General features: G+C 52.7%; 1 protein-coding gene across 2 annotated transcripts; it reads right to left on the reverse strand.

Moving 5' to 3' along the window:
- Positions 1-2,211: 2,211 nt before the first annotated feature.
- On the reverse strand, positions 2,212-26,296 carry FOSL2 (FOS like 2, AP-1 transcription factor subunit). Of its 2 annotated transcripts, none has more exons than XM_046662379.1 (4): positions 25,397-26,296; positions 15,116-15,367; positions 10,029-10,136; positions 2,212-7,558 (listed from the first exon to the last, which is right to left on the reverse strand). In XM_046662379.1, the coding sequence occupies exons 1-4, from the start codon at positions 25,496-25,498 to the stop codon at positions 7,040-7,042; spliced, it is 981 nt and encodes a 326-aa protein (XP_046518335.1). In that variant the 5' UTR covers positions 25,499-26,296; the 3' UTR covers positions 2,212-7,039. The 2 variants fall into 2 exon arrangements, with proteins under 2 accessions (XP_046518335.1, XP_046518336.1); XM_046662380.1 differs by lacking the exon at positions 25,397-26,296 and adding an exon at positions 24,240-25,013.
- Between the last annotated feature and the right edge of the window lie 951 nt (positions 26,297-27,247).

Raw genomic sequence — 27,247 nt, forward strand, 5'->3', positions numbered from 1 at the left:
TCCTAACAGCTCCAGCTTCTTGGGAAACAGTCGTTCTGTTGTCAGAGGAGGAACAGACTCTGTCAGCAAGAGCAAGGGCAGGTGCAAGAGCAGCGTCTCGGATCAGGTGTGTGGCTGGCCGGGCAGGGAGGCCACCAGCCCGCCTCCTCACTGGGGCCTGCTGCGTATGAACCTGGCAGGTCCCTGGGTTAGTGGGGGCTGGGCTGCCCACATACGAGCATCCCATCCATCCTTTAAACACACAGGGCCCAAAGGGAAATCACGCCCTTCCGTTTCAAACATGGCATTGGAGCCCAGACCCCAGTGGCTATACTATAATCAAGTTGCATCCGTCAACTTTACGGCCAAAGTCTGTGGGTTTTAACTACTTAAGTTTCTTCCTTATTTTAGCACTCATACCTTTTCATATGCCTTCACCTACATGGTCCCATTCAGGAGCCCAAGAGACAAATGTTGCTGGATGTCTTGGAAAATATTGGCTCCAAAAGGAATTTCTCTTCCCTTATGCAGTGGCAGTCCAATGAACAAAAAATCCTAGTGATAAAGTTGTGTTCACTTGGGGAACTCTAGGTCCAGCAAAAGAGTCTAGTCCCAGGAATCCCTCACCAAGACATCTTTCCCGAGGGAGAGAACTCTGCTTAACCCTTGAAACTCCAACTCTGTTGGAAATATAATCAGTAGAGTTTACGATGAACCCAGGTCACTGAATGGGTTTGGACCAAGATAGACTAAACTTAGCAGTGACTGCAAAATTCCCCGACAGACCCTGTTAGGTTTGGGAACCCAACAGAGGGGTCCCCTTATTGTTTCTTTTAAGACTGACAAGCTGTCTGGATCCTTTTAAGGCATTTACAGCTGCGCAAAGAAGCAGGCCTGCTTATGACTCCATCTAATAAGTGCTTGGCAATCATCAACCTCTCTAATTGCCACGTGGGTGAAGAGGTGGAAATTTAAACAAACGAAAGAGATTTTGAAGTGTTACTGGAAGAGGAAAAATGTTACGGAAGTGCCTAGGCATGAGAGGCAAGCACAGACACATGAGCACATAATTCTCTCTGGACAGCATAATCCCCAAGCCTACAAAAGGCAACGGGGACATTCTGAGCATCTGCCTCCTTAACACTCAACACCACAAGGAGTTGATCAGTTGCTCAGGAAAATGCAGGTACTACCAAGACACCCCAGACTCTTTCTGTGCTGTCTACTCAGGCAGAAGAGGTCACTAGGAGGTACAGGGCTGAGACTTCTGAGTGCCCTGGGCCCTCTCAAGAGGGAAGGTAGGAAATAGTGTATTCCTTCCCATGTGGGGGCTCTTATGCGCCATCATTACTTTCCCCCTTCACAGACAAGGAAACCAAAGCTCAGAGAGGTTAAATGGCTTTCTCCAAACCTCAACAGTGGGGGCAGGCCTAAGATTCAGGGACCCTCCAAGTGCTCTTGGGTCCTCCAGAGAATGAGGTTTGCACGCCGAGCTTGTCTGAAGCAGATTTGGAGCAAGTGGTGCAATTTCAGGGCTAATTCTCACAGTTGCCAACTTCCACGAGCATTAACTAATGACAGGTGTGCCTCTCTACCATTTACACTGCAAGGAAAGAGCCCCCAGCACAGATATTCCCACTCACTCCAGGTTTCCTCGTCTACGGGAGAACGGGGCCTGGGCTGACACTTCTGAGAGTTCCACACCTAACAACCTGGGTCTATTCCAAAAGGAAATCTGGAGATGTGATCATCCCTCTTATTGCACACCTTGGTTGTCTTCAGAGCCCTTTCCTGCGTATGATCTCATTTGACCACCTGGACAATCTGAGAGAGAAATTTAACTGGTTCTTTGAAGATTCTTGGGTTTCCAGAGTCAACCTATTCAAATAAAATACCCCAGGAAGGGCCAGTACCTTGTTTATTGGCTCACACCTTGGCAGCAGTTAACAGCTGGCTGAGAATCAGGCCCTGAGGAGTGGGAAACAGGATTGGGAGGAGGGGGAGAGGGTCAAGAGGAGGAAGCAGCACAAGAAGGGAGGGGGCCCCTCCCAACAGCCCACTCACAGCTTGGCAGAAAGAGGTTCCAGGAGAGCCATTCCCTGAGCCCCTCCCCCAACCCACCAGAGAGACCAACTCTCCCCACAAGGCCAAAGGTGGAAAAGACTAGAAGAAAAAGAGAAGTGACAGGAGAGATGGGAAGAAAAGACGGAACAAACCAACCATCAGAAGCTCTTCGATCTTAATTCATTTTATTCTACAAAATGCTACTCAATTAAAAGTGGAAAAGCTAACCAAAAAAAAAAAAAATCGCAAAGGAAAAAAACGTTTTAATATGTTCTTTCTTCCATAGCAGCGAGCTTTTTCTAACAAGCTTTCTTTAGTGCAAATACTGTAGGCTTGTATTACCGTAAAATAATGAAACAACAAAAAACACCACCAGAGATGCTTCAGAGCAGAGCGACTCCTCAATTTTCAAACCTGTACAAAGATTTTTGAACTCACGGTCCTGCCTGGAGAGGCGTATTTAGAAGCCTTTCCAATGCAACCATTTCACCAATACTTGAAAAAAAGAAGGAGGGTGCTCAGAAAGGTAATTCAATTCCCCATAGAGCGAGAGGAATCTTGTACAACTTGTTTGCCTCCGGATCTTATAGCAGACTTGATGCCACATCATTGACATATCTCAAATACAGAAGCACGAAGCTTATGATTTTCCACTATATACCAAAATGCTATATATACATGTCCCACTGGAGGAAAGACACCCTGACACCTATTCTTTGTACAAAAGTGAATATTTTCTTCCTCGACATCAAGTAATCACAAACTAAAATAAATGGAATAAACTTTTAATCACACAGAGAAAATAGTTTTTGAGGAACAGTGTAGGATCTTTCGTTGTGTTCTCTTACAATGTAGACTTCTTGGTGACCACTGTCCCCAGAGGAATGACAATCCATCTTTAAAAACAACCATTTCATACAGTTTATACAGCACAAGTCACAAATCATTTTAGAAACAAAAAAGCATCATTAGCCTAAATTAAAAAAATATAATAAAGAAGAAAGAGAGGGAGAGAGGAACTGGATATTTTAATGCTATCTGTTTCTATTCGGTCTTGGTACAACACAAAGATGTAAACATTTAAAATAAATAATAAAATAAATGTCAATTTCTTCTCCCCCTCGCCTTCCCATACCCCACTCAAAATTTGACCCAGCCCCTCCTGAACATGTGAGCACTGGAAAATTAAAACCCTTTATTGATGGATGGCTAAAACACTAGAAGCATGAGAAGATATCAAATGAGTAGTGGGATGACTGGGCTTCCTTTTTAAAAGCAGCAGGAGGACGTGGGCACACCTGGAAATGTACACACCCACACACACACCACACACACCCCAACCTGTCAATAAATAGTGAGATGCTAGCTTTTCAGATGAATGCCAAGAAGACTCAACAAGCAGAAAGTAGTAAGACCCCTCATGTTTTTAAAAGAAAGTTACACACACCACATCCTATTGGTCCACAAATTCTATAAGGACTGTGGTTACCCCTCCAACCATCTGAGGAGCGCAAAGGAGCACATCACAAGGGGGAGGGGAAAGAAGTTCCAAGGTGAGAGGAAATTGTAGGGGATGAGTTTTTGAAACAAACTTCGGAGTGAAGGCAATGTTGCCACAGATCTTTGAAGAAAGACATCTCACCTCCAGGTGTGTTTGTTTGCCCATTATTCAGGGACCTTTCATAAGGAATGCCCTCAACCCTTAGTCTCATCCTAAAGAGGGTAGACATATATAAAAGTGCCTGGCACATAGTAGGTGCTTATTCTTTTCCTTCTTAAAGGGGCCACGCAGATGTCTGACCAGGAAAGGAAATCAACCTGAAAGTTAAAGGGTGAGATTGCAAGGGGCACTGTTGGTCCATCAAGGAAAGGGGAGAAAAGTCCCAATGCTTATAGAGTTCCACCCACCCTGAAGCTTGGAGCCTAGTGGTAGCAGAGAGAAGACTCCTTTCCCCAAAGCCTGAGAAAGGGAAGCAGCAGCCTCTGATGGCTCTTGGTTTTGAGACACTCGTGTGACTGGCCACCGTAGACACACCTGGCCTTTCACACAGGCAGAACAATGCTTTCTTTCTGAAGACCTCCCTAGTGAATTCTCTGCTTTGAGTTGGCTCCGGCAATTTCCCAAGCTTCACATGGGATCTCCTCTCTTTCCTGTGTCAGCAGCTGTCCCTATCCACCGGGCCAGGAAGAGGACTGTGCCCAGAGAGGCCAGCCAGGTGGCCAAGAGGACTGTGTGTTTCACACTAGCCTGTCAAGGAGTGCCTGCCCTATGCTATCCCAGAGCTGCCTGCAGCCCAACTGGAGTCCACGCCAGCTGCCTAACGGCTGGGGACACAGGGGAAGGACAGCAGCTCCCAGCCCAAGCACAGAGGCACCCCCACTGCAGCTGCTTCCTTAGCTGGAGCCACGGAGGAGGAAGCAGCGAGCCTGGTGTCCGGCGATTCCGGAGCAAGGGTGTGCGTGTGCCTGAGCTTGGAGAACAAGCCAGAAGGAAGTAACTGAGGATATGCACGTGATTTAGGTGTGGATATTCAGCCTTCCCCAAACCATCTCAGGCTCTGGGGAAGCCAAACCACCTTGGAAAACAAAGCCAGAGGGTCCTGAATGGGGACGTAGCTTGGAGACCTCCAAAGCCCTGGGGAGGGGCTGGGGTTTTGCCTTCTGCCGGTCCCAAAGCCAACACAGCTTGAAACCTGAACTAAAGCCAAACTCTGTGTCAGGAATGTCGTCTGGCCCTAAGTCACAGATTGTGACCTGTCTTGGAATCAGCGCTGTGCAAAGTGGGGCATAAAGGGATTTTTAGAAATAAAACACCAGAAAGCAGCTTCATTTAAGAAATATATATATATATAGATGCACAAAGAAGCAAATCGCTCCCAATTGGCCACAAATACCTCTTGAGATGATTAAACCTTTCAGCGCTGAGCACACCCGTTTTCTCTGCCCATCTCCTGCCACTCCTGGCTGACTTCTGCTTCTTTGATTAATCTGAAGCCAGAAACCCAACTACCCAGTCTTATTAGGTATGCCCCTCCCAGAACCTCTGGGAAACCAGGAAGAATGTGGGAAATAACACTTTTTAAGTATTTCTGGACAAAATCCTTTCTTTTTTTATCTCCTCTCTCTGCGTGGCCCATCCTTCCCCATGTCACTCCCAGTCATAGCGGGCTGCGTATTTAAGCACCCGCCGTCCCATTCCATGTGTCTGGTGCATGGTAAGCGGAGGATGGACATTAATAAGGACCAGCACTGGAGGCCTGGGTGTGTGCAGGGAACAGGTGAGCGAATGCATCACCACTCTCCCCGAGTCTGACTTTGCAACTTAAGCCCCACTGGGTTTGATTTAAATAACATCTATATAGTTTTAAGTTATCATACAATGATCTCTAGAGCTGAACCACAACAGCAGGGTCTCCCTCAGAGCACTAGCCCAACAGGGACCAGTTCTGGAAGGTCAGCGGGAGCTATGCCCTAGGGAGAAAAAGGCTCAGAGGGGTGGGAGGCAGGAACCACGCTGAGCTATGCTGAGCTCTCGAGGGAGGCCGGGAGGACCCCTTCCCCACCCTACTCCCACCCAGTGGGGAGGGGGCAACTCTCCTGCAGTGGGAAGCAACACATCTTATCTCCGACTTCAGCAGCCCCCAGGAATGGCGCATAAGCCGAAAGCCATGGCAACAGCTCTGGGCCAGCTGTTCACAGCTGGCTGACTGGACCCGAGGAGCACAATGGGATGAGGGGGTGCAGTACAAAAGAGAAAGCACTTGATCCATCAGGCAGCAGATGCCCACAGAGGGTAGAAAAGGCCCAGGCAGCCAGCGCAGGGCAAGCCAGGAGCCAGGGCTGTTGTGAGGCGGATCTCACTCCACTTGCCTTCCTCCTCGCTCCTCTGCCTCTCCATCCACAGCAAAGGCTCCTCTGAGGCTTGGGAAGGGGCCCCCGGGCAGCAATCTGGGGAGGGTCCAGGCCCACGCTCATTAAATCTCCATGGGTGGCATCACCCTGAGAGCCAGGGTGGGGGAGGGCGGAGCCAGCAGGGACTTGGAGTGATGCATGGTTCCTGGAGAGGGACGCCTCCCTGGTCTGGAGAGAAGGATCCAGGGGCAGAATGGCGAGGCAGTAATCACAGGAGACGTCCTGCTCAAGACACAGGGTGAAAGGAAGCTGCCTAGGACACCCATGTGGCTTGTTGCCACTATTTCTGGCCTGGTAATTAGGCATTTGGCAAACCCAACCCACGCCCCGGCTGTCTCACTCACACCCCATCTTCTGGCCAAGCCGCTCCTCCAAGAGCCGTCTCTGAGGATGGGGAGGAAGGGTCCTCTGAGCCTCCCAGTGATGGTGGCATCTCCTTGTGAGCTCAGGGAGCCCTGCTGGTGGTTCTGAAGATGGTGGTGGACCGGGGAGTGTCAGGGGAGGGAAGGTTCTGTATTGCACATTGACTGTCCCCTTCCGGACAAGTCAGCCCCAGTAGAAGAGTCACCTGCTGCGCCATCTCCAGAAATGAAGAGTTTTAATATGCAGACCACCCAGATGAAATGTCATGGCAAATTTGATAAAAACCAAGAAGCAGTGAAATTGACACTAGGGGAAGGAAGGGGCAAATAGAGGGAAGGTGAAACCAAAAGGCACTGAGCATGCTTGGTGGGGTGGGGAAGGACACCATCACTCCAGAGACATAGCGTAACAAACGGACAGGAACGGTCCACACCAGCTTTAGGCTCTTCAGAAGCCAGAGAGACGCCTGAGTCCACCAAACCAAGTCCTCCAAGCTTTTCAAGAAACAGGATTTGCTTTGCAAGATGAACGAGGGAAGAGGTCCCATGACTTCCAAGAGATATCCAAGTCCTCCGATGCCTCCCCGCCAAATCCCACCTGGGTCTCCCCAGAGCCAGGAAGCTCTCTGGCAGGGTCCCCCTCTTGCCCTCATGGTCCTGGAGCACTTGAAGGTGCTGGTCCCTGGGAAGGAGGCAGTGACGAGGACCCACTGGGAGCTGGGTTACAGAGCCAGCAGAGTGGGGGAGTTCAAGGAGTCTGATGACTGGTCCCCACTGCTACTGCTTCTTCGGTGAGCCTTGGAACAGGACTCAGAGGGCGATGCGGGCGACTCCTGCTCCAGGACGCTGGGGTAGGTGAAGACGAGGTTTGAGGTGCCCGGAGTGATGGCAGGCGTGGAGGTCACCACGATGGGGGTGTGCAGGGGCTCCTCCCCGTAGAAGCCCCCAGCGATGCTGATGGGCTTGATGACGGAGCGCTGGGCCTTGTCCAGCCCTGCTGATGAGGATGAGGGGCTGTCCTCCTCCAGGGGCTCCTGTTTCACCACCACGGCACCTACTCCGCCAACCCCACTGCGCGGGGGCTGCAGCCCAGAGGCCGGGGGCGATCGACGCTCCTCGGGGCTGATCTTGCACACAGGCCCATGGGCCACCAACATGAACTCCAGCTTCTCCTTCTCCTTCTGCAGCTCGGCAATCTCTTTCTGCAGGCCTGACTTCTCCTCCTCCAGCTCCTCCGTCTCCTATGGGGGGAAGAGAGGTGAGTAAGGGACAGCAACCTGCCAGGGACCTGCTAGGGAAAGGGCAGGGGGGCAGTTCAAATCCAGGCAAGAAAGGGAAAACCAGCAATGTCCTCAGGCCCAACCATGGAAGCAGCCAGCTCACACACCCGGCCAGAGCCCACCGGTTCTGAGTCATCTGGAGACTCAAAAGTCCTTTTATTTCTAAAGCTCAAGATGGAGAGAGGAGGAAAGCCGGCTTGGAGCAGACGTGAAATAAAAATCGTAGCCACCATGTTAGAGTGCGGACTTTGTGCCAGGCACCATGTTAAGCATTTCACAGGCAGGATCTCATTTGATCCTCTAGCAGTTTCTTGAAGCAGGTATTATCATTAACTCTTTTGCAGATGAGGAAATAGGTTCAGAGAGGTTTAGTAACTTGCCCAAAGTCACAGAGCAAGCAGGTGGGGTAGCCCAGATTTGACCCCAGTGTATCTGACTCCAGAATCCATATGCTACTATGCTTGACTGACTTGATGCCAGGATCCCCACCAGGCACCCTTGAAGGGGTGAGTAACAGTGAGATTTAGAGGCGGGTAGCACACATGAAGCCTGCCTGTGGATGCATACATGCTAAATTCTAAGCTGCACGACCGTGGAGACTGTCTGCATGCACAAGCCTGGGACCGTGCCTGGCTGGTAGGAAGTGCTCCGTCCGTCCTGGTTGGATCATCCCAGCCCCTCTTCCCTTTTCTGCTCTAGTGTCTGAAGCACATGTTTCAGGACTCACAGAACCCTGGGAGAACATTCAGTGCATCTGTACTTAACAGATGAGGAACCTGGCAGCCTGAGCAGGCATGTGAGGATGGCAGGGTCCCGCTGCAAGGACCTCAGCCCCCACCTTTCACACAAAGCCAGAGAAGCAGTGAATGCACGTGGAGGGAGTAGATATGGAAGATGAAAGGTGTGTGTCACCAGCCTCCTCGCAACTTTTTCCCTAACACAGATTCCTGTTCAAGAATGAGATGATACAGGCCGGAGCTTCACTAAGCAGAGTACAGCATATTCCGGAGTGAAAAAAAGTTTCCATCTGTCTCAAGGGTCTGATGAACGTCATGAGCTTATGAGAGGTTTCCTGTGGAGGATGTGGCTCAGGGGCCTGGGTGGCTGGGCTGGGGGTGGGGAGGCGGGGGAGAAGGGTGTGAGGCTTCTGGAGGAGGGAGGGAGGAAAGCAGAGGGGCCTCGGAGGGCGGGGCTCTTCTGGGGCTGGTGGTAAGGAAGCACCCTGGGCAGACCCAGAGGGCCTGGCTCCTTGAAAGGTCAGCGGTGGGGCCGGCTTTCCTGGGGAGTCTCCCCGAGGAAAGCTCGTCACTAATGGAGCCACCTCTCTGGCATCAGAGAACTCCCACTCATCCTGCCCGTCTCTAACTAACGTCTCCATGGCACATCCCTACAGGCATCACGGAATTCACACAGTGCACATTCAATACCCAAGAGCGAGGGCTCCAGGATGGACAAAGGGAAGCCGACACAGGTGCATGGCCCCTGGGAGGATTAAATAAAGCGATGGGATGTGCAAGGTAATTTGTGCTTTCTAAAGCCACATCCCGCCTGGTCACTATAGGGATCACTGGCAGAGTCTCCCTCATCTCACTTTGAAAACATTCCACCCAGGACAGTCAGTCCTGGCTTCAGGCTTCCTCCACATGGCATATGGCCCATCCTGGAAGGCTGGCTCTGGAGGGATTTATGTGACATCAGTCAGGTCAAGCTTTTGAGAGGGAAGGGCAGGGTCATGGGCCTCCAGAAATGGGCAATTAGGCAGCAGGGGAGAGGGACTCACAAGGGCAGAATGAGGTACCAAGGTCACAGCTTCAGGCTCAGCAGAGGTGAGGAACCCTCTGTCCTTAAAGGATATGAGAAAATCCCAAGACAGTACCACTCAGCTGGCACATGGCCCACCCCAAGAGACCCAGAGAGCATCAGGACGCCTGCAGAGGTGCGGGAGCCTAGACAGCAGGTCTTCCCCCTCCGCAGACCAGCTTGTTTAAGCTAGGCTGGCCCAGTACTGCTGGTGGCAGGCACAGGAGTGGCTGGAACCTTGGAAGTAGCCCCGGAGGGGACACATCTGGGCCTGCCCTGGCTCCTGCAGCCCGGTGATGTCCATACCCTCTGCCACCCCTCACCCAGGAGCCCCAGCAGGTCTGACAGCAGGGAACGCTCAGACCCTGAGTGAGAAACAGTGCTGGCCCTGAAGAGGCTGTCCAGGTCTCTCTCTCTGGGCACAGGCTGGGGCCAAAGGCCACTTGCTCCCTCTCTTCTTTTCCTTACTCAGGGCAATGCTAAGCCATGTGCCCAAAGGAAGGAATGTTTCTGTCTCCACTGACTCATCTTAGGCCACTAGTGGGCAAGGAGAGAGGTGGGAGGGCCAGGAGCCCTGGGACTCTGCTCCAGCCCACCCAGGAGTTCTCCCACCCCACACACAGCTCCTCACCGCCTGCAGCTTCTCTGTCAGCTCCCGGCGGCGATTCCGGCACTTGGCTGCAGCCAGCTTGTTCCTCTCCCTCCGGATTCGACGCTTCTCTTCCTCTTCAGGGGACAGCTAAAGGCCAAGGTCAAGGATCACAATTAGGTTCAGGTAAATGGTTCACCAGCTTTTTGGGTTTTTTAACTGCATGTTAAGTAGGGCAAGAAGCCCTTGTGGGTCTGTGGAGGGAGGCAGGAAGACAAGAGGAGCGTGGCCAGGCTCAGAGGTCCCAGAACACGCAGCTCACTGCTGTCTGGCTTCCTGGGAGGGCACTCAGAGCTGAACCCACCCTGGAAGGTGATGTCTTGTGTTCGACGGGAGAAGAGGGCAGTGATGGGTCAGGGACTCACCAGCCCAAGTGTGATGGCAGCATTTGTCATGTCAGCCCTGATTCAGCGCCAAGGTCAGAGAAGAGGAGCTGGGACTGCTTCCCCCAAAGTCCTCTTGTGTCAGCCAGGCCTGGCCCCACCCATTTAAGCAGCTTCTTCCAAACCCTGGCTAATTACTCCTCCCCATCACTCTGCCTGCTCTGCAAGCCTCACGATCCCCATTTGGTTAAGTAGCTGGGCCCAGAGTAAGAACCACCCGGGGGGAATGTTCTGCAGCCAGAGGGAGGTCCAAGCATGCCACCCCACTGCCGGCCTCCTCTGCCAGCCCTCAAGTGCCAGCTGCTCACGGTTGAACCTGAGGACTCACCAGTGTGCCTGGTAAAGCCTGAGGCAAGAGAGGATGGGAAAGAGGAGGAGGAGCCCTCAGACATGTTAAATCTTGCTGCCCACACATCCATTCACTCAACAACAGAGCACTTCTATGCACCAGGCAGGTTGGAGGGGTTTGAGATTTATCAGTGAACCAAACAAACAGAATCCCCATGAGCTTACAATCCAGCTCCTTACACTGAGGCTGGTGAGGGGCCTGTGATTCATGCCCCAGGGCAAGAGTGCTGCTCCAGCAAGCAGGGCGGATGCTGTATCTACGTAGAGCCCTCCAGAGCTGGGACCCCAGTGCTCTTCGCAGGCAGAGGAGACACAAGGAGATGGCTGTGGGCCAAGGCAGAAAACCACTCAAGAGCAAAGACCTTCCCATTCCGTTATCAGACATTAACAGCACATCTACTTTGTACCAAGTGCTGGGCTGGGGGCTTAGAAGATTCCAAGGGGAATAAGATCTGGTTCCTGCCTTCAAAGGATACATGGGAAAAAAGCCAAAGCCATTCTTTAGAGGAGATGACAGAAGCTGCCCCATCGAGGGAAGCTGCCTTGACTGCGGGCCACCCCATGATGGTGGGAGCCACTCCCCTGGCTGGGCCCAGGTCACAGTCCCCAGGACGCTCCCTGCCACCCTGTTGCTGTGACGTCTTGAACAGCAAAGCAAGGCAGAGCATCGGAGAAGACAATCTCATCCCTGTGAACACTGAGGTGACCCCATGGCCCCAAGGTGCCAGAACCCACATCTAACGCTCCAAACACTGGCAGGAAAAACGTGTCAGTCGACTGCTCAGACCTGAAGTCTCTCTAAGGCATCAGGCCATCTGAGCACACAGAAGCTCATCACATCTTCTAGACTTTCAAATCCTCCTCCAACAATCAAGGCACGTAGCCCAGAGGGAGGCAGGAAGCCCCGCAGGCTGGGGAGACCTCCAGGGTCTCTTGGTATCTCAGATCTCTGCCTCCCAGGCTTTGGCTGAGCCGTGCTCCTGCTCATTTGCATCTGCCTTGGGGACCTCCTTCACTCCAAGGACACCCTGATCATGCTCCATCACCTCCTCTACAGCGCCCCCCTCAGTGGGATGAAGAGCAGGGCCCAGCTTCCCCTTTCCACGGGCTCCTCTCTCACTGTGTCCGTTGCCCCCTGCAGCGGCCTCCAGGTGGGGCGCACGGAGCCTGTCCAGCCGTTAACATCCCTGTGAGTCTTCAGGTTGCTTCCAAAGACCTGATCTTAGGCTCCCAAATTTGAATCCTGGCTCCACTTCCCTTCTAAGCCCCATCCTCAGTCCCAGCCTCTGAAGTCTGCGGTCTCCCGGGGAGGGCCAAAGGCTCCACACCCTCTCTTCTGACAGACACCAGGCAGACAGGGAGCAACACTCAGATACAGTGGCTGTGCAGCCTTGGACAAGTGACCAAACTCCTGAGCCTCAGATTCTCCATGTGTAAAATGGATTAATAAGACCTGCTTGGCCCTCCACAAAGTTTCTGTGATGATCAGCTGAGATGCAGTAGGAGAGCCCTCTCTAAACTAGAAAGTGCTAGAAAGAAGAAGATCCAATTCAGAGGTCTCCTCTCTGATGGTTTTTCTGAGTCCTGAGAGTCCAAGTGGACTGGAAACCCAGAGTCCACAGACTCAGGAACCTGCTCTGTGTGGGGATCAGCTGCCCAGCTGAGGTCATGAGGCCACTTGGCCAAGGTCCTGAATACTTGCTGCTCTTAAACCTGTCAACCCGAACTCACCAGAGTTACCAGGAGGGCCTGATGGCCTCGCTGCAGTCCTGGGTTCAGGCTCCCCTTGAGGCCCAGCCAGCCCCTCTCATCCCCCACTGATGAGGGGCAGAAAAGACAGAGAGCTGGTCGTGGTCCACCTTGGCCTCCCCTTCCCCCTTGGCAGCTTCTGGACAACTTTTGCCCTCCTGATCAGCCTAGAAGTCTCTCCCCTATCTGGTGAGGTGTGGGGCAACTTGAAGGAGCTGTCAGCATAGGAAGTGTTCAGGGGCAGTGACATCAACATGGTTACAGCTTGAGTGTGTCAGCACCACCACGTACTCACCCACAAGCCACACACCCTCCCCTCCTTGCCTCCTCAGTCACTGACACTGGCCTCAGAGGGAGCCTCCTCCGGCAGGAGGACGACAGTGAGGCACCAGGCTGGCTCCTGGTAACAGGCTCCTCCCCCTGGGGGAGGTCCCGAAGGCGGAAGTAAGCTTCAGAGAAAAGACCCGAGGCCTAGGAACCCAAAGAGCCCAGGTTCTAGGACGCTACCGCCCAGCTTCCTCCACGCTACCAGATGATCATCTGAACTTCTAACGTCAGTGGGATAAAATGCTCCTGGTTCTCTCCCTCCCTCTCAAAAAAAGGAAGGAAATTCTCCAGACGGATTGTCTTAGGGCACACCTAGGTGTTGTGATGGGAAAACCACAGGGCTGAAGGTCAGTGAGGCAGATTCCAGTCCTGGCTCTGCTACTAACTCACTGTGTGACTCTGGACAGGGCCCTCTCCTTTCTGGGCCTCAGTTTCCTCATCTGTAAAATGGGTGCAGAGGGAAAACTAGAAAAGCTGGTCTCCAACGTCTCTTCCAGATATAAACTTCTAAATTTGGTGTAAGTTAGGCCCAGAAAAGGAGGAAGAGTGTCCAGCACATCTTGCTTTGTTGTCCTGCTAGCCCAGAAGAGTCCCTCACGAGCCTGGCTCTTGCTCGGGGGTCACTCACATACAGGGAGAATCCAGCCCATCAGTGACTATAAAGTTAGGCACCTTGGACTCCCCGAAGGAAGCATATTTATAAAGGACATTATGGTCACTGCTCCTGCGATCGTTACAACTGCAGTCGTGGACAGCAACAGTGAGGGGAACACTGGCCCCCTGCCACAGCAGCAGAAGCTCCATGGCAGCCGTGAGCTGTAACCTGTGAGTGTCTGTTACCTACACTTCCCCATGTCACTCTGCACTGGGGCCTGCTGCTAACAGAACAAACCAGCACATAGCAGATACAAGGCCCAGCTTTGTCCTCAGAGGAACAGGGCTCCTGTGAAAGCTTCTGGTTCCTTGCAGCAGCAGTCCTTGTAACTCTAAGTATCCTGGGGACTACTGGCACTGGACCCCTGACTATCCACTGGGACCATGTTTGCAAGGTCCTTGTATTGGAACATTGTGGGCCAAGGGATGCCAGAGTGGAGGTGGACAGTGGTTGAAATGGGGAGGTTCCAATGCTGTAACTGGAGCAGTTCTCCAGGTAACATTTCATCTGAAAAAGGAATTCCATTACTAAAGTATTTTCCCTTCCCTTGGCATGGAATTGTAGAAAAAGCACGGCACAGGAAGTCCAGAGAACCGTGTTCTAGTCCAGACTTCCCCACTCACTTGCCAAATGGCCCCGGGCAGGCGTGTCTGGGCCTTGGCTGTGTCATCTGTGAAGGGGGACAGATGGGGCTCTTTGAAGGCTCATTCCCTCCTTTCTGGAATTATGCATGATTCCAGTTTCTTTCTCTGGAACCAGGGGGCCCATCGCTGCCCTGGCCTACTGTTGATATAGACAATGGGCCTTTTGAATATTGGGTAGATGCTGCTTAAAGAACAGAGGCCCCGCCACTTTCTGGCATCCTGCCCCACCAGGCTGACTCCTTCTCAAAGCTGAGCCCCTTGAGGGAAAGAAGACTGATGCCTGACCTCCCACCCTCACCCCCCAGTCAGCTAAGCAGCTGAGCAGACTCCTCAGACCCCAGAGTCACTGCACTTGTGGAACGTGCATTTCAGGCACTTGAAATGGGCTCCTGCTTTGAGTTGGAGGCCTGGGACACTGAGAAGGAATGGCAAGGACCGCGGGCTTTACCGGCCTTGAGCATGACCCTCTAGGTCTGCTGGGTGTCTTGTCTGTACCAGATACCGCATGAGAGTTAAGGGTTAATCCAAAAGAGCTCCCAGCCAGGGTTCACTGGCTGCTCGTCACATAGCCCCTCTGCCAAGGGTCAGAGGACACCACCATAGGCAGGTCCTGACAGTCCTTCACACTGACACCTTATCACTTACAACATGCTTTCCCACACGTGATCTCATTCAAGCAGCAGCAAGTCCTGGCTGGCAGGGACCATTATCCCCATTTTGCAGTTGAGGAAACTGAGACTCAGATTCTAAGGGACATGGGCAAGATGACTGAGCGAGGCCTGATCCTCAGGTCTCCAGCTCTGCCTCCAATGATGAGGGTCACATGCTCCTGGTCCCCAGCTCCCTGTTCTCCCAAGGGCTCCCAGAACATTAACCCTGATCCCCACCAGGGTACATAAAAATGCTGTGTTCCAGGCCTTGAAAGCCACAAACGTGGTTCCTTCGCACTAGTCTGAGCTATACCTGTTCATCTCTCCTCCTGCGCCCCACGGTGGTGCCAATGGTCTTGATCACGCCTGGTCTCGGGAGGGCCATGTGCCCGGGGACAGAAGCCAGGCCCGGCAGGGGGCTGTAGGGGTGCGAGCGAGGGTACGGGTTGGACATGGAGGTGATCACCGTGGGCTGCACCATCCACTGCAGGTCCTGGCTGGTCGTGATGGCGTTGATAGTGGGGATGAAGGCGCTGCCTGAGCCAGGCATATCTACCCGGAATTTCTGAAACGAGGAGAAAAATGTGATTGAGCCAATCAATACTGAGCAGAACAGGATAAGCAGAGCCAGGAGGCAAAAACCAGCAGAGGGTAGGGCCAGTGCTTGGGGGGCAAGGTCAGGACACCAGGTGAGCTTCTCTGGACAAGTCCAGGCAAGTCTTGCACATCCGAGACTCAGGGGAATCTTAACTGTTCCTGGGGCCTCAGATGGGATGCATCTCCTGACTGGTGTCCGGGGAACTCCATCCCCAGGTGGCTCAGGAGGATGCAGTCATATCCCAGTGACTTCTAGGACAGATGTGGTCCCTAGCAGCTCACACTCAGCAGGCCCTCTCTGCAGCCCTGCAGGCCAGCTATGCCCACATCTGCAGGAGGGCACCCACCTGAGCTCTCCCGAGCCCCTGAGCCATTTGTCAATTATCCCCCAGGTACCAGCTCAGGACACCTTGAGATTTGCACACCAATAGCTTTGGAGCAACAAAGACCACCAGGAAGCTTACTGTGCCCGCTTTTGTTACATTCCAAACAGGCTCAAGATGGGGCTGTGACCCCATTAGGGTGACATCAGGTCCATGAAAAAGTGTCCTCCAACCCATGAGACTGAAAAGTGGTAGCGTTTGTGGCTAGACTCCCCTTGCTGTCCTTGTCCCTCCTCCTTGCCCTTCACCTCTATCTTGCTTGGGACGGACACACTGCGTCTGTCTCTCCCCCTCTCTACGTAACTGTCTATCCAGGTTCACAGATGCGTCTGTGGGAAACTTCGGTGCTGCTAGCTCAGAGTTTTCTCCTTGTCTCTTAATTTATGCCCAGACCACTCTGCAGAGCTCTCTGGAACATGCTGCAGGAAGTATTCTATTTAAAATATAGGATGATGACAGAGTACAAAAGCTAAAATGGGCCATGCTCCTCAGCAGTTGAGCTTGACCTTTCTTCAGGGCAGCTACTAGAAAGTGAGAGGAGGAGGGAGATGGCAAGGACCCCCACTTCCAGCTTTTCAGGGGAAAGCTCCCCTAACGGAAGCCTCCTCCGCAGATGACGATTCCTGTTTCCACAAAAACGTTCTGCAAGTCCTTTATCCCCCAACCTGGCGGGTGAAGTGATGACAACCATCGTAACTCACGCTTACTGAGCACTTACTAATGACAGGCACCATGCTGGTGCTTAACCCGGATGATCTCACCAGTCCTCCCTCTGAGGTAAGAACCACCATTATCTCCATTTTTGAGACAGAAATTTAGGCTTAGAGAGATTAAGTAACTTACCCGAGGCCACGTGGCTAATAAGCATTGGGGTCAGCATTCAAACTCAGTTCAGCCTGACAAGGAGGCCGGAGCTCTTAAGCACAGTGCTATACAAGCCTCTGTAGCCCTGCTTCTCTCTTCTTCAAAATCCAGCCCCAAGTGCTGGTATCCACACCCACTTCCCCAGACAGAGCATCAGCTCATCCCTGCCGAGGGTCCCTAACATACCTTGCCTCTCACCCAGTAGACCCCAGTGGTCTGTTTGGCTCCAAATGAAATTCTGCTATAATCAGCATGGACGCTATAGCATCCCCTCTATTCTGGCTCAGTCAGACCAACCAGGACTAGAAGCATTAGCAGTAATGGCAGCTGCCACCACCACTGTCTTTACCCCAGTAACAACAGCTGGGTTCCTTTGTGTAATGTGAAGCTGAGAGTACCTCACTGTAGCTGACGGAGCTGGGGCCCCTTCTCGCTCACTCCCCTGCCAGCTGTCTGCCCGCAGTCTGGGTGGTGGAATGCGGCTACCTCACCTCCCAGACTGCCCGGGGCCCCAGGCCAAGGGCACCCAGTGAAGAGAACCACCCAGCGCAGCGGATCCTGGGATCCCGTAAGGAACGCAGCCCAGTGCAGCAGATCCTGGGATCCCGTAAGTAACGCGGCCCAGCGCAGTGAATTCTGGGATTCTGTGAGAGGAGCTGCCCAGGGCAATGGATTCTGAGTTGCACCTCTGAAGGCAAAGACAACTGGGGTTTTTATCAAGAGCTGACTGAAAAGAAGCAAGTGTGGGGGCTGGCCCCGTGGCCGAGTGGTTAAGTTCGCGCGCTCCGCTGCAGGTGGCCCAGTGTTTCGTCGGTTCGAATCCTGGGCGCGGACATGGCACTGCTCGTCAGACCACGCTGAGGCAGCGTCCCACATGCCACAACTAGAGGAACCCACAACGAAGAATACACAACTATGTACCGGGGGGTTTTGGGGAGAAAAAGGAAAAAATAAAATCTTTAAAAAAAAAAAAAAAAGAAGCAAGTGTGTACAGGTGTGCGTGTGTGAAGGCGAGAAGGGTGCAGTGAAGAAGGAAAGATCCAAGAGGGAAATGATCTTCAAGGAAAACAAAGGGACATCCAGGGATGGGCTGCGAGAAAGCAGAGTACTGAGAACATGCGGGTGCGGCCAGGGCGTGCAGAAGCACTAAGGCCCAGACAGCTGTTCCTCTCGGGCTGCTGGATGGCAGGGGTGGGATGGGGGGTGCCTGGCTTTGAGGCCTGGCTCAGCCACTAAGTGCTTTGCCTTTGGCAAATGGCTGAAGACTCAGTTTACCTGTCTGTAAAGGGGAATAATAATACCAAACCCACTGCATTGTCCTGAGGATTAAATACGTAGTTACTTGGAATCACAAGCTATACAAGCACACTCATGGTTCTCAACCCTGGCTGTACATCAGAATATTCTAGGAGCTTTTTAAAAACACCAATGTTGGAGCCAGCCTTACCATTAGAGTTCTAAAATAACTGGTTTGGGGTGAGGTTCTGATACGGTATTTTTAAAAAATGCCTGAGGAGACTCTAATGTGCAGCCAGGGTTGAGAAACACTGCTCCAAACAAATGGAAGGTGGCGTCCTTATCATCACCACCATCATCACGCATCATTATTGTGTCTGCGCGCGCTGCACAGGGTGGTTCCAGGGAGAAGTGCCAGCTTCCCACTGCTGGGAAGCACCCAACATTTTTATTCCATTTCTCTCCCCAAGTCAGGTTCTGGGTTTGAAGAGCATGGGAGGCATTCAACATGATGGTTTAATGTGACCCTCCACCTCTGTGGGGGAACTGTCAGCTTTCCTTTCAGGAAAGCACCCAAGAAATTCACTCCTCATTCCAACAAACAAAAGGGCACCTGTTTCAGGCTAGGGGAAGCCAGCAAAAAACCTGAAGCAAAGTCTGGAGACTAAGGTTCCTTAGGAACAAGTGGACGACTCTCAGCCCCTCTCTGGGGGCCCTCCAGTCCACTCGCTCTGTGATGGCAGGTCCACAGAATGTGCTCCCCGGCCACCAGCCAGATTCCTTGCAGCAATGGCTTGGTCTAGACAAAACAAGACAGCAATAAAAACAAGGCAGTAGGTAATGACTGCCTCTAAATGCATGTACAACTTGTTTCAGAGGGAGGTAAAGCCATCTGGATAACACGCTGGCTCTAAACTGCAAGGAAAACAATGTCCCATCCCCAGAGGGGACTGGGGCTCTGATAAAGGAGGTTTCTGTCTCCCAGAGGAGCCTCTCTGAGACACACACACAAGTTTACGTGAGATCTGGCACATGTCTTGTCTCAACTCAGAAGGTATTATTCAGAAAGCGACACTGGGTAGGAGAGAAGTGAGGTTAGGAGTTTGCGGTCCCAGAAGTTAGCCTGGCATTCTCCCAGGCCAACAGACCCAAGAACTAGTCCAATGTCATGTTGGGCATAAATCATGATTCTCTACGAACGGATTAGCGCTGAATAGAAACCAAGAGAGGGTTTCCCAGCTGCGGGTGAGGGCAGTCGGATCCCTACTTTGACCCCAGGGTGTGCTGGGAGTGGGGGGATAGGGGAGGGGAGCCGGGACCTCACTTGACTCCCCTGGGGCTCTCCAGTACCCTTGGAAGCTCCTCCTCTAGGGACAGGATCGAAGATGCTAGATGGCTGTGTGGCATTCCAGCCTGGCAGAGCCTCCAAATGCCTCATTTAACTGTTGACTTCTGGGTGGGCAAGAATGCCTATAAAAGGACAAACCGGCCCCCACCGACCGCCTAGGGCAGAGTTGGGCAAACTTTTGCTGTAAAAGGCCAGATAGTAAATATTTTAGGCTTTGTGGGCCATACGGTCTCTGTCTCAACTACTCAACTCTGCCATTGTAGCGTGAAAGCAGTCACAGACAATATATAAATAAATAGGCGTGCCTGTGTTCCATTAAACCTTATTTACAAAAATACTTAGGCCATACTTTGGCAACCCCTGTCCTAGAGGATCTTTCTCATCTCCTATGCTCAGACTGGGGGAAAAAGAATAAAGAACGAAAACGAGAAAGCAAAAATTCAGAACTGTTCCTCTAACTCAGGGGGCCAAAGAATGGACTCTCACCCATTAACTTCAATCTCCAGACGCGGAAACCAAAGTTCGAGCCCTTACAAGCCTTGTGGTGGGTCACTGGGCATCAGAAGTTCCTTTATCCTGCAGCACTCTGTATTTAAGGGTGCCATGGGGCTGTTCAGTAAGTGTGTGTGTGTTCTCCTCCCACTGCCTGTAAGAAAGACAGCTCAGAACACAAGGCCCTAGGGCCACTCAGCTTCATCAGGCCAGAGAGGGCCCTGCAGGCCCAGCAGTTGCTGATTTGGGAAAACGACCTCTCTGAACTCTGCAGCAGGGCCTTGGATTCAGAAATGAGGCTCACAACCATGGCCTTTTACAGAAGGGTCTAGGAAATAGAAGGAAGGGTCTAGGGTTCCCATTTCCTGCAGACATGGATGGGACACGGCTTATCCCAGGGACTCCTGAACTGCGCAGAAATGGCATTTGAGATGGAAGTTAGGGTTTGCATTCTTGGCCCATCCCCCTGGCCAGGCATTTCTCCATCAGACTGATTCTCGACTGGGCCAACAAACGCTCAAGCCATGAACCCCATGAACACCCGTGACCTGCCTCAGCAGGCAGGTAGGTACGCTTGTGCATGTCTGGGAGGAGACTCGGTTCTTCCTCTTAAGAACTACGTTTTTTAGATTCCCTGCAGGGGAAAAGGAAAATCCCAATGTCGCAGGAGACTGGCTCAGGGGAAGAGAAGGTAAGGGGAAATGCCACCTCATACGCCCCAGAATACCCCTGCTGAGGTCCAGTTTGACTCAAATGCTCTAGATTTTTACTGAATGAACTTGGGATATTCTCCAAAGCCTTCTATATGGATTTCAACCAGTCCTCACAGATTCTGCATTGGACATCACTTTCACCTTCCACCTTTCGTTCCTATCTGAGGAAAGCCACTTATGTCACAATGGAAATGGTTGCTAACAACTCATGATTTCTCCAAATTTTACAGTACACAAACACTATCTCTGGTGACCGGCCTGTCACCTTCTTCTCTTTCCCAGGTTCACTTGAAAGAAACACGCTATCCTCTGTCACCTAACTGCCAGGGTGAACAACAGCAGGGAAGAAAAGCAAAAGCAAGGTCAGGAAGGAAGTGGCCGATGTGGAGTTATCCCCAAGTTCTTTCCTCCCAGGACCCTTTTAGCCAGAAACCCACTCCAAAGCACTGGGGAACTCACTCCACCTTTCTGTGGACCCCTTGTGTACCCCCACCAGTCCCCGGACAGCTCTGCACTCGATGGGAAGGGCATACCTTCTCACTTTCCCAACACCACAGCACAGTGACTACGGCCATGGCACGGCTGACACGGCGCTGGGCGGGGGAACTCTTACATCTTCCGTCTCTGACCCAGTGAGTCAAAGAGGGATAGAGTTACCAAGTGGGGCTCGGAACAGATAGATTCGCCTCAATCTGGGCAGCTGCCGTCATTCTGAAATGTTGTGGCCACCAAAACATACCACATACAACATGCATGAGACATAGCCACAAAATAATGATGCTACTTTCTTTTCTTACTTTCAACAAATAGAACAGAAAGTTAGCTTCCTGAATTCTCAGGAATTCGGTATCTTTATTCCTGTTTAACAGAGGAAGAAAATCTAAGGTATTGATGGCAAAGGTGCCTGCTTTGCTGTGCCCTGTCTTGGCAGCTGCTCTCCCAAGCAGACTCCTGGGACTGAGACCAACAGGACTTGGGGTCACGATCTGCTTTGGACCCAGCTGGACCACCCAGACCTTCTATGTCAGACTTGGTTCTTTATGTGTCTGATCTTTTGATAATTTCCAAATATCAAATTCACCTTCAAAGGACAAAGATTTATTAGGGGAGGATTTCAAAAGAATTTGCTGAAGGCAAATCCAAAAGAGGGGTGTTGTAAAACCTTTTGAGTCTGACTAATAGCCACAGCATCCAAATAAGTATTTAGTCTCCTCAAGAGACAATTATGAAGGGGACAACAGTGATTTGGACGTATGAGTTCTGGTGGGTTTGGATTAAAATAGAAAAGAAAAATGAGGCTCCTAACTTGACACTCACCTTCAAAAATAAGGCGGGTAGAAATAAAGAAATGGAAATGCACTCAGGGTTTTGGTCAGGAAAATTCAACTGCCACTCAGACAATACATGATGGCTTTTTCACCCCATTCACCATGATGAAAAAGTGAGGCTGTGTTCCACCATCAAGAATCAGTGGAATAGTCAAATTCCTGGGATAACCTTCTGTTTGATTGTAATCTACATCTTTAAGATCAAGGCAAAAGAAAAAAGTACCAGAGCCTTAATATACACCTCCCACCTTCCCATAATTTCTGAAGACTGCCTCCCAACACACACCCAATTCCCAGTGTCCTAAAGAAACACATCAAGAAAACAAGTCTTGAGAATATGAAGGCATTGTGCTGGCAGCCTAATGAACAGACAGACACCAGAAGAGGGAAAGAAAAAAAGCACTCCTTTTTCAACCAGGTTTTATTCAGAACAAAACAAAATTTTAAAAGAAACTACATTTCGTAGTCAAGCAGTTCCTAGTTAACCACTGTTAAATATGTGGCATTCATTTGTCCTGAATTAAAAAGGAAAAATCCTAAGAATTCGGAAAACTCACCAAATTAACAGTCCCTGGGGCTGGAAAAATACATTTCCCGGCTAGTTCTTCTAAGAACGTCCCGTAGGGGGCACTAGAGAGATATGATTGGGGCTGACTTGGGAATCACAGTCATTTCTGGTAAAAGTTCTTTGATGTGAGGAATGTCCCAGCCTGGTACAGTTGGCAAAAGTTCACTCCGGGGAATTTTGTGTGTGCGTGTGTGTGTGTGTCTTGGGAAAGGGTGGTTGCCGAAGAGAAGGGCTAGTCTGGTATTCCTTTATTCTAAAAAGGAACTGTCTCCCTTGATTTATTTTCACAAGTTATCTGAGGAACAAATGGCAGCCTTGGAAAAGTTCTGGGTCTTGTTTTTGTTTTGTTTTTTCATTAAAAGGGGGCCCAGCTGATGAAAACAAGTTATGAAATGACCTATGTTTGTGTAACTGGCTGGATTGCGTAATGCTCAGGGCCTGAAACCGTAATAGTCCAGCAGCCAGGCAGGGCATCTATCTGGGAGGTGTTTTCCTAGGAAAGTTAGGAGAGAGAGAAAACGACAACAACAACAAGAAAAAGCCAGGAGGGGGAGGTGTATGTAACTATTACTGACAAAACAGAATCACCAAAGACCAACCTTTGAGATTAAAACTATAACTGGAACAGGAAATATTTCTCATGCTTCAAGTTCCTGCCGTATACAAAAACAGAGGTTTTCACAAAGAGTTATCTGCCTGCCCCCCCAAGTCACTGGAACTCATGTGTGAAGATCAAGCTTTATGAAGCGAGAGAGGGGAGGAAAGTTCTGGGTTGAGTAAAACTAGCAACAAACTTATCAGGAACATTGGACCCCACAAACAAAGAGATCAGGAAAAAATCATATCCACTTGTCCAAGGAAAAACCAGCGAGCACTCGTCCACTGATTGGCCCATTGAGACGCCACAAAGGAGGAGGGCCCATCACTAACTGCCGGAAAAGTAGCCCCATAAAGGAAGCTGAGAGAAATAAAGTGATTACGGGTTTTATCGCATATGTAATAAAGTTACCTTGAGCCCGAGATCGGGTGGAGTCACAGCACAGACTTTTGAGGTAACAAAAGCCTCTCAGGTCAGTCCTTAGGACCACACAACAGCTTTGCTCAAAGTTGGAGAGATGATGGAAAAAACCACCCCCTCCCCCAGGACTGGACAACTTGTCTAAAGTGGCGTGACTTTGCCAGTCCCTCTGGCTTGGAAGCTGCTGGGCCGAACGGGCAGGCATATATTCGAGAACCCCGTGCACTAGTTATTACTAATTGCAAAATCCTCATGTGTTACAGCATGCTAGGAATTAGCCAACAGCTGCTTTTTGCTTCGGTAATGAGGCCCCATTACACTCTGCTGGATGGAGTTCTCTTCCTTCTTCCTAGCACTGGTTTCCTGTCTGATTTTCTTCCAAAACAGGGAATTGCCTCCGCTCACATCCTGGGCTCAAAGCCCTAGTGACACAGATTATTGAATCGGGGCACTGATGTCCGGTCTGACTTCCCATCCAGGCCCCAGGGTCTGAGCAAAGACAGGCGGCGAGACTGCAATATTTCAATGATGACCGACACAGAAATGACAACGAAAGGAAAAGACAAGAAATCAAACGATCCCTTTCTGATTCCAGGAGGAAGAGAGGGACATTTTGGGGTTTGTTGAATAGGAAAGTGAGGGAATGGGTATAAATGACTCCAATCCTTTGCCTAATGGTATTTGGATTCAATACAAACCACCAACGGGGCTGGAAAGCAAACAAAACCAAACACTTTTAGGACAAGATTTGAAACTCATCACCTTAGAGCTCATTATTAGGGGTGCACTGACTGCACCCGCAATGCACAGACTAGGCTCTCTAGAGTGGGTGCTTATGGGGACCAGGGGAGGTAGAGGGAAGACCCGGAGAAGCCATTTGGAGGACTCACCAGGTATGGGGAATCACTTTGGAACAAGGTGTCCCTCTTCAGATCCCGGAGAACTGTGTTTCCATTTTATTCTCCAGCAGAGTCCAGTCCTCCCTGGAAGCCCACCCCAGGCCCTCCTGGCTGGCTGGCTTCTAGACGCCAAGGCACCGCCTTACCAGAGCAGCTCCTGCTGCAGCCAACTTGGCCAGACACTCCGCAGATGGGACTGAGGAGGGCTTCAGGTTGTAGTGGCCCTGTGTGCTAAGCCGGCTCCCTCACAGACCTGGCGGGGCCCCGCTGCAGTAGGCAAGCACCCCAGCAGCACCTTTCTGGTATTTATAGACACACGGATCGCATGCACAACCCCTCCAGAGCAAACCAGTTCCACGGCTTTAGAAACAAGTTGTTTTTCTGCTTCCAGAACCACCCAGGAGCCCAAGCGAGATCTCTTCCCCCGACTTCTCTCTGCAGGTGTGCTTGCTCCAGATACCCTGGACCCTCAAGGCGCCCCTTTTGGTGTGAGTGCAGGCTCCTGCTCCGACCCTAACAGGAGACGTATGGGCGCGGGGCACCTAGGCGCCGCCCCAGCCAATCAAGGCTGACCTCCTCCTTCCTGACCTTCGCACCTGATTCCCAGAGCGGCAACCCTCGCCCTCACACTAGATTACTTGAAGGAGTCCAACAATGTTTCCTAGTCCCCAGCCTCTTTCAGAAATTAACTAAGACTGACGGAGAATACGAGAAGAGAGACGGCTTTCCTGCAGGAATAGGGTCCCTGGATGTCGGGAGCGGCCAGTGGATGCAAAGATTTTTTTGTCCACCACGGAGAGGGGGGGGGGGGGGGGGGGGGGGATTCCTGAGAGAGGCGGTAACAGGCTCCCGGGAACGGGGCCTCTAATTCCAGGAGCTTGTCTGGACGAGATGTAGTGTGAAGGAAAGGGTTTGTTGGCTCGTCAAGCCCACTGCCCGCTCCAGTTAAAAAAAAAAAAAAAAAAAGTGGTGGCGTGGGATAGGAGGGGTGGGCAACACAAGACGAAAATCCAGAACTTCACAACGGTGGCCCGTGGGTATTTTCTCGCCAAGCCAAGAAAGGAGAAAAAAAGCAAAAGAAGCAGTGGCGGCGAGAGGAGGGCGGGGGTCCGCCCGCGCCGCCAGGTGCACTCGGGGCCCGCACCTACCTGCTGGCCGCCGCCGCCGCTGGAGTAGGACTCGGCGTGCGCAGGAGAACCGCTGCTGCCCCGGGATGAGGTGTCAAAGTTCCCGGGATAATCCTGGTACATGATCCGCGGTGGGGGCCCGAGAGGAAACAGGGTGTTTTTCTTCCCCCGCCCTCGCCGCGGCCGCGCACCGGCTGCTGCGCGCTCGCTCCCTGCCGGCCGTGCCTCCGGCTCTAGTCGTCGCTCCTGGACTTCTCCCCCTCGGCGGCGAGCGCGGACCGGGAGGCGACGACACCCCGGGAACAGTGCCCCCCGAGTGCCTCGCACTGCACTTCTTTCCTGCTCTACGAGCGCCGCGGGACCAGTTGTCCACCCAGTCCCTCCCTCTAAAAAGTCGGCGCGTCCCTCAGTCCCTCCCCTGCGCGCGCCCTCCCGCCCCCGCGCGCCGCCGGAGCCCAGCCGGGACCTCCGGCTCAATCAAAAACTGGAAATTAAAAAAGAATAGGAGCCTGGCTAGTCGCGTCTGCCAGATCTGGGGGCCCTCGATTTCAGACAGGGCAGAAAACGCGAAAAGAAAGGCTGCCCGCTGGGAGAAACTTCTATTTCCTCCTTTTAGAAAAGGAGCTGAGAATAAACTTCCTGTGGCCGACTCGCCGCCGGAGTTTCGGAGCGGCTCGGACACTTGTCTAGGGGAAGAAGGCAGCCTGCGCTCGTCCCGCGGCCCGCGGGGGTCACGCTGAGCCGGCGCTGAGAGGGACGTGGCCCCGCTCCCCGTGCCGTGGCTCCGGCGCCCGGACCTGCACCCCTTCGCCGGCGCCCGCTCCCGGACGGGCCCGCCTCGCCCCTCTCTCCCTCTCTCTGTCCCCGCCGAGCGCCGCTCGCTTGCTCGCTGCTTCGCTCCGAGCCCCTGCGCTCAGCCCGAGATGAGTCACTACAATGGCACGAGTTCAACTCACACTCTTTATTCTCCAGCCCCCACCATGTGGATTCACTCACGTCAACTCCAGACTCCACCTTGCGGGGAGGAGCGCGGGGGGGAGGGGGGCTGGGGAGAGGAGGAGGTGGAGGAGGAGGAAGAGGCGCGGGAGGAGGCGGGCGCAGAGCTCCCCTCCCTGCCCCGGCTCCCGGTCGTGCTGACGCCAGCCGCACACCCCGTGCGAGGAAGGAAGGCGGTGGCGGGGGTGGGAGCGGACCGCCAGCGCGTTTTGGGGGAGCCGAGGCAGCCCTGGGCCCTTCCTCGCCCTCGCCCACCCCCCGGGCCAAGCGCCCTTGGTTTGTTCCATTGGCGCACGTTGCCAAAGATGGTCATTTGCGTTAGAGGATGCGAGTGCGGGTTCCCTTGCTTTCGGGTGACGTGGAGGGAGAGGGATTCCCTCGCCTGCTCCCGAGCGCGCCGCGGCCTCCCCTACCCACCTCCACCGCCCCGGGAAGGGGCGCGGGGCGGGGCCCCCGAGAGCGGCCGCGCGGGCCTCGGCGCCGGGTTTTAGAAATAATCACAGTCCTGAAGAGCGAGACAGGCGGTTCAGTGCGGCGCCACCGCCAGGCCGGGAGCCGGGCACGCAGAGCCGCTCGCAGGGAGGGCCCGGCCGCGCGCGGTCGTCGGCGCCCTCCGCGGCGCCGCCCGGTGCAGCAGGCGCCCCGGGCGCGCAGGGTTCCCGCGCCGCCCTGCGGCCGGGTCTTGGCGGGGCGCGGCGCCTCCGGGCGAGGCGGGCCAGCCTATTTTTCCCTCGGTGGCTGGCTGCCCACTGCTCCCCCTACTTTTTTTTCGGCTCTACAATTAATTTGTTAGGAGTAGTCTTGAAGACGAAATTAACCAGTCAAGACATTGCGGGCACCCTCTATGCCGGACATTTGGGTCGCATCTAATAGGAG

The sequence above is a fragment of the Equus quagga genome, chromosome 5 (genome assembly GCF_021613505.1).
Source record: "Equus quagga isolate Etosha38 chromosome 5, UCLA_HA_Equagga_1.0, whole genome shotgun sequence".
NCBI lineage: Eukaryota > Metazoa > Chordata > Mammalia > Perissodactyla > Equidae > Equus > Equus quagga.